At 48.4% G+C, this 20,646-nt stretch overlaps 1 protein-coding gene across 1 annotated transcript in view; it reads left to right on the top strand.

The window, feature by feature from the left end:
* The window catches only part of LOC129704358 (zinc finger protein 271-like), a 59,051-nt gene extending 38,405 nt beyond the window's left edge, over positions 1-20,646 (top strand). The window contains exons 2-3 of the mRNA XM_055647447.1: positions 4,745-4,758; positions 17,851-20,646. Coding sequence (XP_055503422.1) covers positions 4,745-4,758; positions 17,851-19,029 — 1,193 coding nt within the window. The 3' untranslated portion in view covers positions 19,030-20,646. The remainder of the gene's footprint in view (positions 1-4,744; positions 4,759-17,850) is intronic.

Raw genomic sequence — 20,646 nt, 5'->3', positions numbered from 1 at the left:
CTTTGCTGCACCTAGGACAGAGGTTGGTGTCCTGTCCTGTTCCCTGTGACCCTGGTCTTTTGAACAGTCTTGCACTCGATGACAAACTATACAACTTCTTGTTTAAGAAGGAACTGCAGATGCTGGTAAATCGAAGGTACACAAAAATGCTGGAGAAACTCAGCGGGTTTCGGCACGAAACGTTGCCTATTTCCTTCGCTCCATAGATGCTGCTGCACCCGCTGAGTTTCTCCAGCATTTTTGTGTACATCCAACTTCTTGTGCTGGCTGTAGCTAAGTGGCTGAAACATTCTCCGCTATGTCAGAAGGTAATCGAGTCAAGTCAGTGCCTGAGATTTGAACAGAATGATCTTAAATTTAATTCAGTGGATTACAAAGGGTGAGCTTCCCTGTCACAGATCTAGGGTTTAATATACGCTTTAAGACAGAAAGGTTAGGCTTCTTATTGTTGCATACATTGAAATGTAGTGAAAAAACTGTTTTGCATGCTATCCAAAACCAGCAACTATTCCTAAATAGTCAAGCACAAGTACAATTGGTATGCAAAGGGAAAGATACAGAGTGCAGAGTATACTGTATACTTTATTTTAGACTTTGGAGGTACAACACGGAAACAGACCCTTCGGCCGAAGTCCGTGCCAATCAGCGATCGCGCCAGACACTCGCACCATCCTACACACAAAGGACAATTTACAGAAGCCGAATAACCAACATATCTGTACATTGCCCACATGCCCCAGTTTCCTTCCAAATCCCTGCAGTTTCCATGCAGTATCTTTCAATCAATCAAACTCAGTAAGTCAGGCAGCATCTGGGGGACGGAATGGACAGATGGTGTTTCGTTTCAAGACACTTATTCAGTCTGAGATTGCTCATGAGATTTTTTTGTTTGAAATGAGGTCTTGTTTTGAGATACAGATACAGTATGGAAACCGGCCCTGTGACCCACTGACTCCATGCCGAACATCGATGCTCCATGCACTCTATATCCCGCTTTCTCATCCACTCCCCACACACTGAGCGGTGGGGGGGGGGTTAATTTTACAACCCCGCATGTCTTTGGGATGTGGTAGGAAACGCAGGCGATCACACAGGGAGAATGTGTAAACTGATTCTATGATGCTGTGAGACAGCAGCCCCCCCGGTGTGCTGCCCAAATGCTAATTGTTCTCGACCTTGCTCTGCCTATTGTATGAGATTGCACTGATTGTATTTATGTACGGTGTATCTGATCTGTTTGGGTATAATGTAGGACAAAGCTTTTCACTGTACCTCGGTTCACGTGACAGTAATAATACACTTAAACCTAAACGCCACGCAGGGACAGTACCCATGGGATCTCGGGCGCTGTGACGCAGCGGGTCCACCAGCTGTGTGACTGTGTTCACCTCTATTGTGAGAGGAACACAAGAATCCTTGTGGAGGAAGGAACTGCAGGTTTACACCGCAGATAGACACAAAATGCTGGAGTAATTCAGTCGGACTAGAGAGAAGGGACGGGTGACGTTTTGGGTCGAGACCCATCTCCAGATTGAGAGTTAGGGGAGAGGGTATCTGGCGATATGGAAGGGGAAGGTGTGAAAACAACAGATCAAAGCAGATGCTGAAATGGAAATGTCGAATGGTTCATTGTTAGCTGAGGAGAAGGTGACAACGAGGCATATAATCAGAAATATTTAATCAGGTGGACAGTAGAATTAGTCGTAGACCAAGGATGGGGAGCGGATGGAGAGAGAGGGAAAGCAAGGGTTACTTGAAGTTAGAGAAATCAATATTGATAGTGTTCGGCTGCAAACTGCCCAAGCAAAATATGAGGTGCTGTTCCTCCAATTTGCGCTGGGCCTCTCACAAATCCTTCCAGGGGTTTTCGATGGCTTGAGTGTGTGAACAAGAAAATGGCCCCTGATGTCAAAAGCGAAAAACAGTACAAAGTCAGCCGCGTTGAAAGCAAGAATGAAAAAGTTAGTTACTATATTGATGGAGCAAGACTACACGATGTTGCCGTACATCGGGAGCTTGTGCCTGACGCGCAGTACAAGCGAATGGATACAACAAGTCCTTTGGAAGACCAATGGAAGGTTGTCCTTTGCTGATGAGATAAAAACAGAGTGGTTTGAGTGGAGTGTAAAATTAGGGCAGCCTTTTAATGGAATTTTGCAGGGTGTTGCACTGGTGAGACCACACTTGGAGAACCTAATGGTGGTCTTTCATGTTTCAGCAAGGAAGTGCTTAAGGAGGGATTTCTTCAGCCAGAGGGTGGTGAATCGTGGAATTAATTTCCACAACTCATTAGGTGTTTTTATAGCGGGAATTCTTGATTAGTGAGGATGTCAAAGGTCACCAGGGTCTTGGTGAGACCACACCTGGAGTATTGCGTACAGTTTTGGTCTCCTAATCTGAGGAAAGACATTCTTGCCATAGAGGGAGTACAGAGAAGGTTCACCAGACTGATTCCTGGGATGTCAGGGCTTTCATATGAAGAAAGACTGGATAGACTCGGCTTGTACTCGCTAGAATTTAGAAGATTGAGGGGGGATCTTATAGAAACGTACAAAATTCTTAAAGGGGTTGGACAGGCTAGATGCAGGAAGATTGTTCCCGATGTTGGGGAAGTCCAGAACAAGGGGTCACAGTTTAAGGATAAGGGGGGAAATCTTTTAGGACCGAGATGAGAAAAACATTTTTCACACAGAGAGTGGTGAATCTCTGGAATTCCCTGCCACGGAAGGTAGTTGAGGCCAGTTCATTGGCTATATTTAAGAGGGAGTTAGATGTGGCCCTTGTGGCTAAAGGGATAAGGGGGTATGGAGAGAAGGCAGGTACAGGATACCGAGTTGGATGATCAGCCATGATCATATTGAATGGCGGTGCAGGCTCGAAGGGCCGAATGGCCTACTCCTGCACCTATTTTCTATGTTTCTATGTCTCGGGGCAAAAGAATGGGATCGAGAGGGGAAAAATAGATCACCCATCATCAAATGGCAGAGCAGACTCCTTAGATTTTAGATTTTAGAGATACAGCACGGAAACAGACACTTTGGACCACCGAGTCCGTGCCGACCAGCGATCACTGCCTGCACTAACACCATCCTACGCCGGGGGCAATTTTATAACTTACCGAAACCTATAAACCTGCACGTCTTTGGTATATGGGAGGAAACCAGAGCTCACAGAGAAAATGTACGCGGTCACAGGGAAAACGTAGAAACTCGAAACGTAGAACGTAAACAGGATCGAACCTGGGTCTCTGGCGCTGTAAGGCAGCAACTCTGCTGCAGTGCTACTGTGCATCTCTCGATGGGCCGAATGGCCTGAGGCTGCTCCTGTGCCGTAAGAGCGATGCGGCGGCACAACTGGTAGAGAAGGTTCTCGACCCGAAACGTCACCCGTTCCTTCTCTCCAGAGATGCTGCCTGTCCCGCTGAGTTACTCCAGCGTTTTGTGTCTACCAACTGGTAGAGCCAGACAGGCTCCATACGGACTTGGAGGGCCAAAGGGGCTGTTTACATGCTTTATCCCTAGATTTAAAAAAAAAAGTTGAAAGCAATGCAGGGTAGGTTCCAAGGATGGAGAGATGGATGTATGGAACTGTTTGGCAGGTTATTGCTTACACTCATGGAGTTCAGAAAAGCAAGAAGTTTGAGTTTAGTGTATTGTCACCTGGACCGAGATACAGTGAAAGGCTTTTGTAGCGAGCTAACCAGTCAGCAGAAAGGCAATAGTTAGAGCTCTAGGGGATATGGGGAGAAGGCAGGTACAGGTAAGTGATTGTGAATGATCAGCCATATAACCATATAACCATATAACAATTACAGCACGGAAACAGGCCATCTCGGCCCTACAAGTCCATGCCGAACAAATTTTGTTCCCCTTAGTCCCACCTGCCTGCACTCGTACCATAACCCTCCATTCCCTTCTCATCCATATGCCTATCCAATTTATTTTTAAATGATACCAATGAACCTGCCTCCACCACTTCCACTGGGAGCTCATTCCACACCGCCACCACTCTCTGCGTAAAGAAGTTCCCCCTCATATTACCCCTAAACTTCTGTCCCTTAATTCTGAAGCCATGATCACAATGAATGGTGGTGCACGCTCGAAGGGCCAAAAGGCCTCCTCCTGCACCTCTTTTCTAATACATGATTGCAATTGAGCCATCTACAGTGCACAGATACATAATAATGTGCAAGATAAGATCCAGGAAATTCCGATTAAAGATATTCCAATGAGGTGGATAGTAGCTCTGGACTGCTTGCTCTCTAGTTGTTGGTAGGGTGGTTCGGTTACCTAATAACGGCTGGGAGGAAACTGTTCCTGACTCTGCCGGGGTGTGTGTTTTCACACTTCAATACCTCTTGCCTGATGGGAGAGGGGAGAAGAGGGAGTGAGCGGGGTGAGACTAGTCCTTGATTATGCTGGTGGCCTTGCCGAGCCAGCGTGAGGTGTAAAAGGAGTCGATGGAAGGGAGGTTAGTTTGTGTGACGGCTTGGGCTGCGACCACAATTGTCTGTGGTTTCTTGCGATCTTGGATGGTGCTGTTCCCTCACCGTGCTGACAAAACGCTTTCCTCTGTGCATTTGTCGAAGTTGGTGAGAGTTGTGCCGGACATGCCGAGTTTCCTAAGCTTTCTAAGGAAGTATTTGTCTTATTGAAGCCGACGTTAAAAGTCTTCTCACCCACCACTCCACCTCCAGGTCCCTCAGATCGGCCGACTTGTGGCTGCCGAATACCCCACGGTCTAGGCATAAGCTTAGGGGTGACCGCGCCTTTGCGGTTGCAGCCCCTAGACTGTGGAACAGCATCCCCCTTCCCATCAGAACTGCCCCCTCCATCGACTCCTTTAAGTCGAGACTAAAAACTTATCTATACTCCCAAGCCTTTCCTGACGTCCTCTGAGCGAGGGCTATATGTACATATGTATGTAGTTTGTTTGTTTATACTATTCTTATAACAAATGTAAAGCACTTTGGCCAACGAGAGTTGTTTGTTAAATGTGCTATAGAAATAAATGTGACTTGACTTGACGTTTCAGAAGAATGGGCGGGCATTGATAATGCAGGAGAATTTTGTCATAAGTGATAGGAGCAGAATTAGGCCATTCAGCCCATCTAGCCCATCACCATTCAGTCATTGAAGGGGAAATTTAAATCAGCCATGATTGAGTGGCATAGACTTGATGAGCCGAATGGCTTAATTCTGCTCCTAGAACTTATGAGGGCGGTCCTGCTCGCACATCTACCTCCTTGGAAATCCTCGAACTATCTTTAATCAGAGTTTACTGGTTTTTAACTTGCGCTGAACGTTATGTCCGTTATACCGTGGCTGTATACGGTGAATAGCTTGATTATAATTGTGTAGCGTTTTTTTGAAGACTGGATGGTATGCAACAAAAGAAGATTGATACTGTACCTCGCTTGCACGTGGCAATAATCGACCAAAATATTCGCAATAACTGGTCAGACGAGGCACTCGGAGCACGCAGCCATTTTCCGTCATATTTGACTGAGGCATATGTGCAGTGGGTCGCAGTTGCATTGTGTGATCCGGTGTTTTGCCCTTGCCGCTAGCAACACAGCCTGATCAATATAAAAAAACAGGAAATGCAGTTGTCCAAGTCGTTGACTTTGTGGGTTAGTACAGCCGGGCATGTTTAGCCTGATTACGGGATTAAACATTACGGGATTCAAGTTTAATCCTCAAGAGTATGAAGCGCTGCCCATGATTGTGGCAAGATGGCCAAACGATTCTCACCGTATCTGCCTCCAGGCCCCTAGTTATGTGTTATCCTCCTTTTCATCCACTCCCTACACGCTCCCATTAGCATGGTGGTGCAGGGGTGGAGTTGCTGCCTTGGCTGAAGGGAGACCCGACATAGAGAAGTACATAAGATGGGAGGCATAGAGAAGGCAGACAGTCAGAACTTTCTTCAAGGGGTGGAAATGTCAAAGAATATAAGGGCGTCCTGTTGGCGTAGCGGTAGAGCTACTGCTCATAGCGCCAGAGACCCAGGTTCGATCCTGACTACAAATTCCGTGCTGTCTGTACGCAGTTTGTACGTTCACCCTGTGACCACGTGGGTTTTCTCCGCATGCTCCGGTTTCCTCCCACATTCCAAAGACGTAGGTTAATTGGCTTCGGTAAGAATTATAAATTCTCCCTGGTGTGTCGGACATTGCTGGTGTGCGGGGATGCTGGTTGGGGCAGCTCAGTGGGCTGCAGGGTCTGTGTCCGCGCTGTATCGCCAAACTAAACTGAAGTATAAAAGTTGGGCGATCTTGTTATAGTTGGACAAGACAATGGTGAGGTCAAATTTCGAGTATTGTGTTCAGTTTTGGTCGCCCTGTTCTAGGTAAGATATTGTTTAGCTGGGAAGGGTGCAGAGAAGATTTACGAGGATGATGCCTGGACTTGGCGGGCCTAAGCTATAGGGAGAGGTTGGGCAGGCTTGGACTTTATCTCTTGGAGAGCAGGAGGATGAGGGTGATCTTACAGGTGTGTATAAGATAATGTGGGAACTATGGGGATAAATACACACTTACCCTGAATTGGGGAATCGAGAACCAGGGGACATTGGTTTAAGGTGAGGGGCGAAAGACTTAAAGGTACCTGAGGGGCAGTTTTTTACACAAAGATGGTAGGTATATGGAAGGAGCAGGTAGAGGAGATAGATGAGGCGGGTACAATGACAATGGCAGGTACAAGAAATATTTAGATAGGAACATGGATAGGATAGATTGAGATGGATGTTTTCCAAACACAGGCAGGTGGGATTAGTGTCGATGGGGCAAGTTGAGCTGAAGGGGCCTGTGTTACTGCTGCATGATACTGTGACTGTGGAAATTTTTACAGGGGCCAATTAACCTACAAACTTGCACGATTTTGGGTTGTGGGAGGAAACCCAGGCGGTCACAGGGGTGAATGTGCAAACTCCACACAGACAGCACCCGGGGTCAGGATCGCACCCGGGTCTCTGGCGCTGATGCAGCAGCTCTACCTGCTACGCTGCTCTGCTGCCCTCAATCGAGTTGAGGAATGCAGCTGGAGAGGGGAAAGGGGGGACGGTGGGGCTGAGATCCCATAAACCCTAATAAATGGGAATGATCCCGGGGATGATTGGGTTAATGTATGAGCAATGTTTGAAAGCTCTGGGCCTATACTTGCTGGAGTGTAGAAGGCTGGGGGGGGGGGGGGGAGATGTAATTGAAACCTAACAAATAATGAAAGGCCTAGATAGAGTGGATGTGGAGAGGACTTTTCTAGTCTAGGGAGAGTATCTCCAGGTGCCCCAGTTTCATCCCGCACTACAAAGGGGTGCAGGTTCGTTGATTGCTGTAAATTGTAAGTTGTCCCCAATGTGATGCTAGTCGGCGCGGACAGGAAGGGCATGTTTCCTCGCTGTGTCTCTGAAGTCTAAAGTACCTTTCGATGGTCGGGAGGTCGGTACCAGGCTGTGTCTCCCGGAGTTTGTGAACCTGGCTCCTCTCTCACTGCTCCCCCTTTGTGATAATACAGCATCTGCTGTTTCTCCCAACAAATTTTGTCTGCCCCACTGCAAAATCTCCTCAAGATGTGCCTGCTTTGAAATATTCAACTCTGTGAATCATAGAAACATAGAAATTAGGTGCAGGAGTAGGCCATTCGGCCCTTCGAGCCTGCACCGCCATTCAATATGATCATGGCTGATCATCCAACTCAGTATCCCGTACCTGCCTTCTCTCCATACCCCCTGATCCCCTTAGCCACAAGGGCCACATCTAAATCCCTCTTAAATATAGCCAATGAACTGGCCTCAACTACCCTCCGTGGCAGAGAGTTCCAGAGATTCACCACTCTCTGTGTGAAAAAAGTTCTTCTCATCTCGGTTTTAAAGGAATCCCCCTTATCCTTAAGCTGTGACCCCTTGTCCTGGACTGCCCTAACATCGGGAACAATCTTCCTGCATCTAGCCTGTCCAACCCCTTAAGAATTTTGCAAGTTTCTATAAGATCCCCTCTCAATCTCCTAAATTCTAGAGAGTATAAACCAAGTCTATCCAGTCTTTCTTCATAAGACAGTCCTGACATCCCAGGAATCAGTCTGGTGAACCGTCTCTGCACTCCCTCTATGGCAATAATGTCCTCCCTCAGATTTGGAGACCAAAACTGTACGCAATACTCCAGGTGTGGTCTCACCAAGACCCTGTACAACTGCAGTAGAACCTCCCTGCTCCTATACTCAAATCCTTTTGCATCAATCAGTTCTGTGAGACCCTCTCTCTCTCACTGCTCCCCCCCTCTGCAGACTGTCTTTTTCTCCAGGGATGCTAGCTGAGTTATTCCACTGGGTTACTACCCACTGAGTTACTCCCAACACCTTCTGTCTACCAAAGGAACTGCAGATGCAAAGTGCTGGAGTAACTCGGTGGGTCAGGCAGCATCTCTGGCGAGCATGGACAAGTTATTAGTTTAATGCATTTTAGAGATACCGTGTGGAAACTGACTTGTCCACCCAACGAATCCGCTCCGACACTTTGCGTCCATCTTCGGTTGCAGTCCAAAGAAGGGTCCCAACCCGAAACATCACCCATCCTTTTTCTCCAGCGCTGCTGCTTGACCCACTGAGTTACTCCAGCACTTTGTGTCTACCTTCCTATAGTTTTACAGATGCATTTTCTGTTGTTAGCTTGCTTAAAAAGAAATCCAAACCTAATTAATGAAGAATTTAATTCAACAGTTGCCACGGTATTTGTGCCTGGGCCAGTTCACTGGTGCACATTTCACAAAGTCTGTTCGACACCCTGACCACTGTGTTACTAAACCGCAGGGGACAATATTTATTTTTCTGCTAAAATAACTAGAATTAGATTAACTGGTCATTATCGCTGTTGTATCTGCGACATCTTGCTGTGCTCGAGTCTGACTGCCGTACTTCATTTGTTGTGTTGGTGACTGCCACAAGAACCCATTTTGTTGACTGAAGCCATCCATGCTGGCTAATCCAGGGCCGCTACAGAAACGCAGGCCTTGTTTTCCCTTCCCACCCCCCCGTCAACATTTTGCTTGGCTTTAAAGACTGGTTACAGTTGTCACAAATTTAAAGGAGCAGATTTATGGCATTCGGCCCATCAAGTCTACTCTGCCCTTCACAAACTCACAAGTTGTAGGAGTAGAATTAGGCCATTCGGCCCTTTGCGTCTACTCCGCCATAGGCCGCGACCTGAAAAGTCACCTATTCCTTCGCTCCATAGATGCTGCCTCTCCCGCTGAGTTTCTCCAGCATTTTTGTCTACATTCAATCATGATCACAATGAATGGCGGTGCTGGCTCGAAGGGCCGATTGGCCTCCTCCTGCACCTTGTTTCTATGGCTGATCGCTATCTCCTAATCCCATTTTCCTTCCTTCTCCCCATAACCCTTGACCAGCTTTCTAATCAATAATTTGTCTATCAGTGCCATAAAATGATCCACTCACTTGACCTCCACAGCCCTCTGTGGCAATGAGTTCCACAGATTAACTACCCTCTGACTAAAAAAGCTCCACCTCACCTTCTTTCTAAAAGAACGCCATTCAATCATGGCTGACCTATCTTTCCCTCTCAACCCCATTCTCCTGCCATAGAGTCATGGAGACATACAGTGTGGAAACAGGCCCTTCGGACCAATTTACCCACACCGACCGACATGTCCCTACTTGCCTGCGTTTGGCCAATATCTTTACAAACCTGCCCTATCCATTTACTTAAGGTACACAAAATTGCTGGAGAAACTCAGCGGGTGCAGCAGCATCTATGGAGCGAAGGAAATAGGCGACGTTTCGGGCCGAAACCCTTCTTCAGACTGATTTACTTGTCTGATTGCTTCCTTGCCGCCATGCACAGTGGTAGAGTCACTCATATAGAACCATATAGAGCGAGGCATCGATGGGACAGGCAGATTTTTCCCCCCATGCCGGATGGAATAATCAGATACTAAATGACACAGCTTGAAGGTGAGAGAGGGCCAATGGTTGAAGGAAATGTTTGTGTGTTAAAGTATGAAGAAACGTAGAAAATAGGTGCAGGAGTAGGCCATTCGGCCCTTCGAGCCTGCACCGCCATTCAATATGATCATGGCTGATCATCCAACTCAGTATCCTGTACCTGCCTTCTCTCTATACATCCTGATCCCTTTAGCCACAAGGGCCACATCTAACTCCCTCTTAAATATAGCCAATGAACCGGCCTCAACTACCTTCTGTGGCAGAGAGTTCCAGAGATTAACCAAGAAGGGTCCTGACCTGAAACGTCACCTATCCATGTCCTCCAGGGACGCCGTCTGACCTGCTGAGTTACTCCAGCACTTTGTGTCCTTTTGCCGGTGTGGGTTTTTTTTTTTTTTTTTGCACATGGTTCGTGAGTGCCTGGAATGCCCTGCCAGAGGTGGAGGGTAGAGGCAGATACGATAGGGACTTGGAGAGGTTTTTAAATGGGCATTTGGATATGCAGGGAATGGAGGAATATGGATGAAGTGCGGGCATTTTGAGAGTTGGCTGGTGCAGTCTTCAGCACAGACATTGTGGGCCAAATGGCCTGTTGCTGTACTGTTCTATGTTCTAAAGGGGTGTGGCTACATTGGGTATTGTGGGATTGAGGGCCCTAAGGGTCTGCTCGTTTCCATAATACAAGACAACGTTCCTTCAGCCCACAATGTCCGTGCTGAGCATGATGCCAAGTTCAACTTATCTCCTCTACCTGCATGTGATCCATATCCTTCCATTTCCTGCATATTCATGTCCCCATCTAAAGGCCGATTAAACATCACTTTCATATCTGCCTTCACCACCACCCCTGGCAGCGTGTTCAGGACAATGTTCCCGATGTTGGGAGAGTCCAGGACCAGGGGCCACAGTTTAAGAATCAGGGGAAGGCAATTTAGAACAGAGATGAGGAAACAATTTTTCACACAGAGTCTGTGGAATTCTCTGCATCGGAGGACTGTTCTCTAGATACTTTCAAGAGAGAGCTAGATAGGGGTCTTAAAAGATATGGGCAGGGGATATGGGGACAAGGCAGGAACGGGGTACTGATTGTGGATAGTGTCATGCAGGGCAAATCTATGTAGAACTCGATAGAGAAAGTTTCAGTTCACAGGTTGAATGCCTTTTCAGCGTCCACACTTATCACTATTGCTTCGATTTTTTTTCTTGAAAGTAGTCCACAATATGTAAAGTTCCGTCGTATATTGTCCTATGTTTGACGTTGCCGAATAAACCCTGTCTGGCCATTGTGTATTAATTTAGGCAAGAACTGTTCTATCCGTTTGGCCATGATAGAAGTAAATAATTTAAAATCTACATTAAAAACTGATATCAGTCTAAATGACCCACACCCTGTTTTATCTTTAGCTTTTTTTGGTATAGGAGAGATAATTGCCTCCCTCCAGCTCCGTGGCGTTTGTGCCTGTTTTAAGACCCAGTTTAACGTACGGAGTATAACAGGGGTTAATTCCTCTTTAAATTCCTTGTACCATTCTGCCGTATAACCACCAGATCCTGGCGACTTGCTCAGCATGAGCCTACTAATTGCAATTTTTAATTCACCCTCTGTTATGTCTCCAGCCATTATCTTGTTTTGTTCTTCATTTAAGGTAGGCAAATCTAAGGAATTCAGGAATGCGTTTGGCTACCTCCTGGAACTTCAGAAGACAGAGTTCTGTCGAATACTTCAAAGGCTTCCTGAATTTCACTTAATTTACTTTTCAATATTTTTGTTCTTGGGTGTCTGATTCTGTGAACTGTATTTTCAGCCATCTTTTTTTTTAAGTTTCCACACCAATACATTCATAGATTTAGAACCACTTTCATAGTGCCTCTGTTTAAGGAACATTCACTTTTTCTTGATATTTTATGCAGCCGGATTATTGATTTCATTTCATTTCTAATTTCCTCCAATGTATTCCGTGCCAGCATCAATTTGTGTTTCCTTTCGAGTTCCTTCAACTTATTTTGCAAGTCCCCAAATGTTTTATTCCTTACTTTTTTCTTATATGAAGATATTGCTATAAATTTTCCTCTTAGAACAGCCTTCAAAGCATCCCACAAAATAGGGGGAGAGACCTCTCCGTTATCATTGAGTTCTAAATATAGACTTATCTCCTTTTGAATTTGTTCTTTAATTTGTTTAATTATTATCTGAATGGTGGTCGATTAGGAAAGGGGGAGATGCAACGAGACCTGGGTGTCATGGCACACCAGTCATTAAAAGTAGGCATACAGGTGCAGCAGGCAGTGAAGAAGGCGAATGGTATGTTAGCATTCATAGCAAAAGGATTTGAGTTTAGGAGCAGGGAGGTTCTACTGCAGTTGTACAGGGTCTTGGTGAGACCGCACCTGGAGTATTGCGTACAGTTTTGGTCTACTAATCTGAGGATGGACATTCTTGCCATAGAGGGAGTACAGAGAAGGTTCACCAGACTGATTCCTGGGATGTCAGGACTTCATATGAAGAAAGACTGGATAGACTCGATTTGTACTCGCTAGAGTTTAGAAGATTGAGGGGGGATCTTATAGAAACTTACAAAATTCTTAAGGCGTTGGACAGGCTAGATGCAGGAAGATTGTTCCCGATGTCGGGGAAGTCCAGAACAAGGGATCACAGTAAGGATAAGGGGGAAATCTTTTAGGACCGAGATGAGGGAAACATTTTTCACACAGAGTGGTGAATCTCTGGAATTCTCTGCCACAGAAGGTAGTTGAGGCCAGTTCATTGGCTATATTTAAGAGGGAGTTAGATGGCTTCCCTTGTGGCTAAAAGGATCAGGGGGGTATGGAGAGAAGGCAGGTACAGGATACCGAGTTGGATGATCAGCCATGATCATATTGAATGGCGGTCCAGGCTCGAAGGGCCGAATGGCCAACTCCTGCACCTATTTTCTATGTTTCCTTAAAAGTTAAGATCATTGAGTAGGCTCGAGTTCTGTTTCCATGTAGCATTTTTTGGACGTAGGTCGAAATCAACAGATAGGTAAATAGGTGCATGGTCACTTAAATCTAATGTTCCAATTCACAGGTGTGTATTTTGTCTTTATCCTTTCCAAATGTTCTAAAATAGTCTATTCTTGTGTATAGAGAGTGTGGGGCCGAGTAATGGGTGTAATCCCTTCGATTAGGGAAAAGGTCCCGCTATGTATCAATTAAACCGACCTCTTTAAAAATAATTGTGACTTTCCTATGTAAAGACTTTGTATCATGAGTTTTTCTACAGGCCTACAGTCTAGCTCTAGTTGTAAATGTATATTTAAGTCTCCCCCACAAATAAGAAGGCTTTCCGTTTCCATTATCATGATATTAATGATTCTCTGGAAGAAATTAAAATCGGTTCCAGGAGGTACATATACATTCAACAACGTAACTTGGTTCCCATCTATATAACCATATAATAACCATATAACAATTATAGCACGGAAAGAGGCCATCTCGGCCCTACAAGTCCGGGCCGAACAACTTTTTTCCCTTAGTCCCACCTGTCTGCACTCATACCATAACCCTCCATTCCCTTCTCATCCATATGCCTATCCAATTTATTTTTAAATGATACCAACAAACCTGCCTCCACCACTTCCACTAGAAGCGCATTCCACACCGCTACCACTCTCTGAGTAAAGAAGTTCCCCCTCATGTTACCCCTAAACTTCTGTCCCTTAATTCTGAAGTCATGTCCTCTTGTTTGAATCTTCCCTATTCTCAAAGGGAAAAGCTTGTCCACATCAACTCTGTCTATCCCTCTCATCATTTTAAAGACCTCTATCAAGTCCCCCCTTAACCTTCTGCGCTCCAGAGAATAAAGACCTAACTATTCAACCTTTCTCTGTAACTTAGTTGTTGAAACCCAGGCAACATTCTAGTAAATCTCCTCTGACCTCTCTCTATTTTGTTGACATCCTTCCTATAATTGGGCGACCAAAATTGTACACCGTACTCCAGATTTCGTCTCACCAATGCCTTGTACAATTTTAACATCACATCCCAGCTTCTATACTCAATGCTCTGATTTATAAAGGCTAGCATACCAAAAGCTTTCTTTACCACCCTATCTATATGAGATTCCACCTTCAAGGAACTATGCACGGTTATTCCCAGATCCCTCTGTTCAACTGTATTCTTCAATTCCCTACCATTTACCATTTCCCCCTTACTAAAATAAATCTACCGTCCTTATCACTCATTTCAAATACTTTCTCTGAATTTAACTTGCGTGAGATGAGAGTAGCGTCTCCTCTCCTACACCCCGATATATATGAGGAGAAAACGAGGTTTACTGAAACCCTTTTTTTAAAAAAGAAGTTTTTTGTGTTCTTTGTCATTTGAGATGGGTTTCCTGTAAGTATATGATATGGGCTTGTTCTTTCCTCACTTTAGTTAAACATTTTGCTGCATTTAATTTGGTTTAACAGTCCATTCACATTAAAAGAAATGAATTTTACCTTGCCAGTAGCCATTTGGATTTAACTTTCTGTGTACCGGTAACACGGTGAAATTAGGCATAACAAATCTACTCCCTGAACAGACAAAAACACAGCAACATATGAAAAAACAAAGGCGTGATTCCAAGGTCGGGGTCTCCTGTGGATGACCCTGGGCTAGGCTTGAGAAAAAGCTTAGTTGTGGGGGAGAGCCTCTCTCATCTGTGAGCTGAGCGCCCCCACTGCAGCATCCAAAACAAAACAAATGCAGAACACACCTCCCTGTGCATTCCTCCCCTGTATTTATCTTCGTTTAAATAGGGAAAAACAATTGAACGTAACTAATGAAATAAAGCACTGTCGATTTTTAAGTTCTATTCAGTTCACCTACATTTTTAAAGTTATCCATAACTTAAACATAGAAACAAAATAGGTACAGGAGTAGGCCATTCGGCCCTTCGAGCCTGCACCGCCATTCAATATGATCATGACTGATCATCCAACTCAGTATCCCGTACCTGTCTTCTCTCCATACCCGCTGATCCCCTTATCCACAAGGGCCACGTCTAACTCCCTCTTAAATATAGCCAATGAACTGGCCTCAACTACCTTCTGTGGCAGAGAATTCCACAGATTCACCACTTTCTGTGTGAAAAATGTTTTTCTCGTCTCGGTCCTAAAAGACATCCCCCTTATCCTTAAACTGTGACTCGCTTGTTCTGGACTTCCCCAACATCGGGAACAATCTTCCTGCATCTAGCCTGTCCAACCCCTTAAGAAATTTGTAAGGTTCTATAAGATCCCCCCCCTCAATCTTCTAAATTCTAGCGAGTACAAGCCGAGTCTATCCAGTCTTTCTTCATATGAAAGTCCTGACATCCCAGGAATCAGTCTGGTGAACCTTCTCTGTACTCCCTCTATGGCAAGAATGTCTTTCCTCAGATTAGGAGATCAAAACTGTACGCAATACTACAGGTGTGGTCTCACCAAGACCCTGTACAACTGCAGCAGAACCTCCCTGCTCCTATACTCAAATCATACGAAAGCTCTTCTGAAGACGAGGGCTGTCTTCTAAAGGCCCGTAGTCTCTCCACCATGTCCTGCTCCTTGGCCGTCCCCTGCGGTCTTGATCTTCCCACCATCTCCCACGCAGTGCGGGACAGTTGCTTGGTGTGGTCACTCTGACGGGCAGTCCTCTGTTCCTCATGCCAGTGGTCGCCTCGTCCACCTTCTGGTACAGCCGTGTCTCGTCATCGTAAAATACTGGCAACTTGGTGGGGAACGGAGTTTGGAAGCGGATCTTGTTCTGCTTTAACACCCGCTTCACCTCAGAATATTCTTTTTGCTTCTGTAACACAGCTGTGGCGTCGTCTTGATCAAAGTATATTAGTCTCTCATTCAAAAACACTTGTTTCTTTCCCCAGGCCTTGCGCAAAATCTCTTCTTTCGTTTTGTAACGGACAAATCTGATTATTATTGATCGTGGTTTATCTCTTGGGTCTCCGTGGGCGGTTTCGGGGCGAGCATTCGGTGCGCTCTCTTGATGTGAAACTCCGTGGTGGGTGGAAGTTCACGTGTGTCCCGCAATAGCTTATCCACAAAGTCCACCATAGACGACCCCTCAGCTCCTTCGGGAACATTATATATCCGTATTTTCTCCTGTCTCGATCGCCCTTCTAGGTCATGTCGCTTGTTTTGCTGGTTCATCACTTTTATCGTCTTAGCTAGCACCTGCTACACGTTTAGCACACAGTCTTCCACCCTTTTCGAACCGTTTCTCTGCCTCCGCTATTTTTTGATTAACACTGGTGAGCTCGCCCTTAATATCGGTTAGCTGTTCTTTTGTGTCTTTGCGAAAGTCCCGTATATCTCCTCCAAAACAGTGGCTAAGAGGAGCTCTACATCTTTCTGGTGCGGGTTGTAGCTAGCTTCCCCCTCTCGTACCTTTGTAGGTGAGCTGTCCGTGTTCTCTTCGTTTTCGGGTTGTTCAGCAGTTCTTTTCTTGTTTGCGTCTCGTCTTCCCATTCTTGCCCCTTTCATCAGGTCAGTTGTTCTCAGTAAATGTTATATTTTGGCAAACTAACAGGGCTAAATTTTTCGGAGGAGCTAGCTACAACCGCACAAGATACTGAGTTGGATGATCAGCCGTGATCATATTGAATAGCGGTACAGGCTCGAAGGGCAGAATGGCCTACTCCTGCACCTGTTTTCTATGTTTCTATTGTATTCTTATTTATTGTGTATAGAATCAGTTATTCCAGGTATCCAGACCATTACGGTGCAAACGGGCCAGGTTATTGGGTGTTTTTAAAGCAGATGTTGATGTTTATTTCATTTTATTGTCACGTTCTCTGAGGTCCAGTGTAAAACCTTTGTTGTGTGCTAACCCCGATCAGCGGCAAATCTGCATGTTTACAATCGAGCCATCCACGGCGTACAGGGATGCATGATAAAAGAAATAAGATAGATACAAAATGCTGGAGTAACAGGCATCATCTCTGTAGAGAAGGAATGAGTGACGTTTCGGGTCGAGACCCTGTCCAGCTGAGTCACTCCAGGATTTTCTGTCTGTCTTTGATTTAAACCAGCATCTGCAGTCCAATTCAATATTGTCCAGGGGTCACCAATGAGGTAGATTGTAGCCCGGGACTGTGCTCTAGCGGGGACATACAGCGTGGAAATGGCCCTTTCAGGGGTTGACAGATTCTTGATTAGTGCGGGCATCACTAGAAACATTGAAAATAGGTGCAGGAGTAGGCCATTCGGCCCTTCGATTCTGCACCGCCATTCAATATGATCATGGCTGATCATCCAACAGTATCCTGTACCTGCCTTCTCTCCATACCCCCTGATCCCTTTAGTCACAAGGGCCACATCTAACTCCCTCTTAAATATAGAATAGTTTCTTTATTGTCATTGTAACATGAACCATGTACAACGAAATTAAAAAATATAGCCAATGAACTGGCCTCAACTATGGAGAGAAGGCAGGAGAATAGGGTTGAGAGGGAAGGAAAGAACAGCCACAATAGAATGGCGGAGTAGACTCGACGGGCCGAATGGCCTATTTCTGCTCCCGTGACTAATGGGCTTCTGTGATGTGCGCCGGTTTTTCGCCTGCGGCTTCTGACCCGGGGTGGAATGTTTGCCGTTGCAGGGGCGGCGGCGGCGGGGAGAAGTGTCACCGGGACGGAGGATCGGCGAGGAGGCGGCGCGGGCCGGTGAAGGAGGCCATTCACCGGGGATGGAAGGCGGCGGGCGCAAATGGAGGCGCGGGAGGAGGTGGAGGTGGAGGGGAAGGAGTCGGAGGCAAAGGAGGAGTCGGTGGCGGGGGCAACAACACCAACACCAACACCAACAACAACAAGAAAGGCTCGAAGGCGGTGGCAGCGGCGGCCCAGCCAGGGAAGGAAAAGGGCACGCAGATCAAGGAGAAGCCCTTCAAGTGCGGAGACTGCGGGAAGGGCTTTGCCACCCAGTCGGAGCTGGAGAGTCACCGGAAATGTCACACGGGCGTGCGGCCCTACGCCTGCGTGGTGTGCGGCAAGGGCTTCTCCCGCTCCTCCGACCTGCGGGTGCACCAGCGGGTCCACACTGGCGAGCGCCCCTTCACCTGCCCCGTGTGTGACAAGAGCTTCACCCGCTCCTCCCACCTGCTCACCCACCAGCGGGTCCACACGGGCGAGAGGCCCTACAGCTGTTCCGTCTGCGGCAAGGGCTTCACCCAGCTCTCCAACCGGCTGCGGCACCAGCGGCTCCACACCGGCGAGCGCCCCTTCTCCTGCCCCGTCTGCCGCAAGGGCTTCACCGACTCGTCCACCCTGCTGCGCCACCGGCGGCTCCACACCGAGGAGCGGCCCTTCGTCTGCTCGCTGTGCGGCAAGGGCTTCACCCGCTCGCCCCACCTGCTCACCCACCAGCGGGTCCACACCGGCGAGCGCCCCTTCGCCTGCTCCATCTGCGGCCGCAAGTTCACCCAGTCGTCCCACCTGCTCACCCACCAGCACAGCCACAGCGGCGAGCGGCCCTTCCGCTGCTCCATCTGCGGCCGCGGCTTCGCCCAGCTCTCGCTGCTCCTCGCCCACCAGCACGTCCACGCCGAGAACAACCCCGTCCACTACCCTGACGAGGAGGCGGAGGCGGCAGAGGAGGAGGGAGGGACGGTCGGCGGCGGAGGAGCAGGCGGCGAAGGAGGAGGAGCAGGCGGCGGAGGAGGAGGAGGAGGAGGAGGAGGGTCGTCGCTGGTGACGGGGTTGCCCGGGGTCGGCGCCAGCCCCGACACGGCCCCGGGCGAGATGCTGGACCCCGGGCCGGCCTCGGCCTCGCTCCTGCTGACGGGCCGCCCCTCGCGGGCCGGCGAGAGGCCCTTCAAGTGCTCCGTGTGTGCCAAAGCCTTCACCTGCCTGTCCCACCTGCTGCGGCACCTGCGCGTACACAGCGGCGAGCGCCCCTTCCAGTGCACCGTCTGCGAGAAGGGCTTCACCCAGTCCTCCTCCCTGCTCACCCATCAGCGCATCCACACCGGCGAGAGGCCCTTCTCCTGCTCCGAGTGCGGCAAGGGCTTCTCCCGCTCCTCCCACCTGCTGCGGCACCAACGCGTCCACGTGTGAGGGGGGGGAGAGAGACGGGCGCTGGGGGAGAGGGGGAGGCGGAGAGAGAGAGAGAGAGAGCGGAGAGGAACTGGCCTGATTCCTACTCCTGCTCGCTTCCCCCGTCACTCCCGCACCACAACACCCCTCTCTGCACCTCCCCCTCTCCTCTGCCCTCTCTCTTCCTCTCCCTTCCTTGCCCCCTCTCCTCCACCATCACCCTCTCACTTCCCCCGCTCTCCCCCTCTGCACACGTTCCCTCATCCCACTCCTCCCCCCGCACCCTTCCCCCCTGGGTTCTCCCTCTCTCCTCTGCGGCTCTGCCCTCTCCCAGCATCCTCCCCCATACCCGAGCTTCTCTCCCTCACCCGCCCTTCCTTCTCCCTACCCCCTCGCCCACCTGCGTCTTTCCATCCCCTCTCTCACCTCGTGCTACGCCCACAGCGCCTCCCCTGTATCTCCCGCCACGCTTCTTCCCCCGCCCGCATCGCCCCCTCACTCCAGCGCCCTGAACTCTCTCACCAGCACCTCCACACATGCCCTCCCCCTGAACCACTTCCCCTTTCCTCTGCAGCCTCTCTGAATGAATGAATGAGTGAATGGATGAGTGAATGAATGAATGTATGTATGAATGAATAAGTTTATTGGCCAAGTATTCGCATACAAGGAATCTGCTGGTCTGTTTGTGATTTTTGATCTTCTGTGCCCAACTCGAACGGAACTGGCTTGTCTTTGGATTTGAATCGGCTCACTCTTGCCCTGCCCTGCCCTTCTCCGAACCCTGCCCCTCTCCCCTCATTCCTGAACCTTGCCCCTCACTTCTGCCTTTCCCAAACCCCTCGTCGCCTCCATCCCTCCCAGCCCTGCTCTTCCCCCCACCCCCCCCCCCCCCTCACACTTGCCTGACCTCGAACTCTTTCCATCGTTCCTGCCCTTCCCTGACCTCTCCATCCCCTCCCCGCCTTCATCTCCTTGGGTTCCTCTGCCTGCAATCTAGAAGCCCACACCATTGGAGGTGGGGGAGTTGAGGGGTCTGTAGCTGCCAACCGTCTCCGGGACCCCCGTGTTGGATCCCGCTCACGGTCGCTGCCGGCGTGGAGTCTGCATGTCCTCCCCGTGACACCGCCATTGGGTCTCCCATAGGCGGGCGAGAGGCGTTGGGTCAAATGGCTGCAGTGAACTCCCCCCCCCGGCCTTCAAGCTGAGGGGTAGAGTCGAGTCGATGGGAACTTGTGGGGAGGGGGTGACAAAGATCGGTGTAGAATTAGAGTAGAATGGGTGGTTGATGGTCGGCACAGGGTCGATGGGCCGAAGGGCCTGTTTCTGTGCTGTATCATCCTTTTTAAAAAAATAGACCCAACGTGCTGGAGTAATTCAGTGGGTCAGGCAGCATCTCTGGAGAACATGGATAGGTCTCACATCCCTTATTGCTACCCCATTCAGTCCCTTCTTCCTATCCCTTCCCCCCCCCCCCCCAATCTCCCTCGCCCCACTCACCAATTCTCTGGTCTCTGACGTCTCCCTTCTTTCCTCCTCACACCCTTTCCTCTTTCCTCTTTTCCCCCCATTTCAACCTTCCTCACTTGCCCTCAACTCTGCCTTCCTGCCACTGCCACACCTATTCCCCCACCCCCCCCC

The sequence above is a fragment of the Leucoraja erinacea genome, chromosome 15 (genome assembly GCF_028641065.1).
Source record: "Leucoraja erinacea ecotype New England chromosome 15, Leri_hhj_1, whole genome shotgun sequence".
Taxonomy (NCBI): Eukaryota; Metazoa; Chordata; class Chondrichthyes; order Rajiformes; family Rajidae; genus Leucoraja; species Leucoraja erinaceus.
Note: the sequence above shows the minus strand (reverse complement) of the source record. Positions and strands in the feature narration are given on the sequence as shown.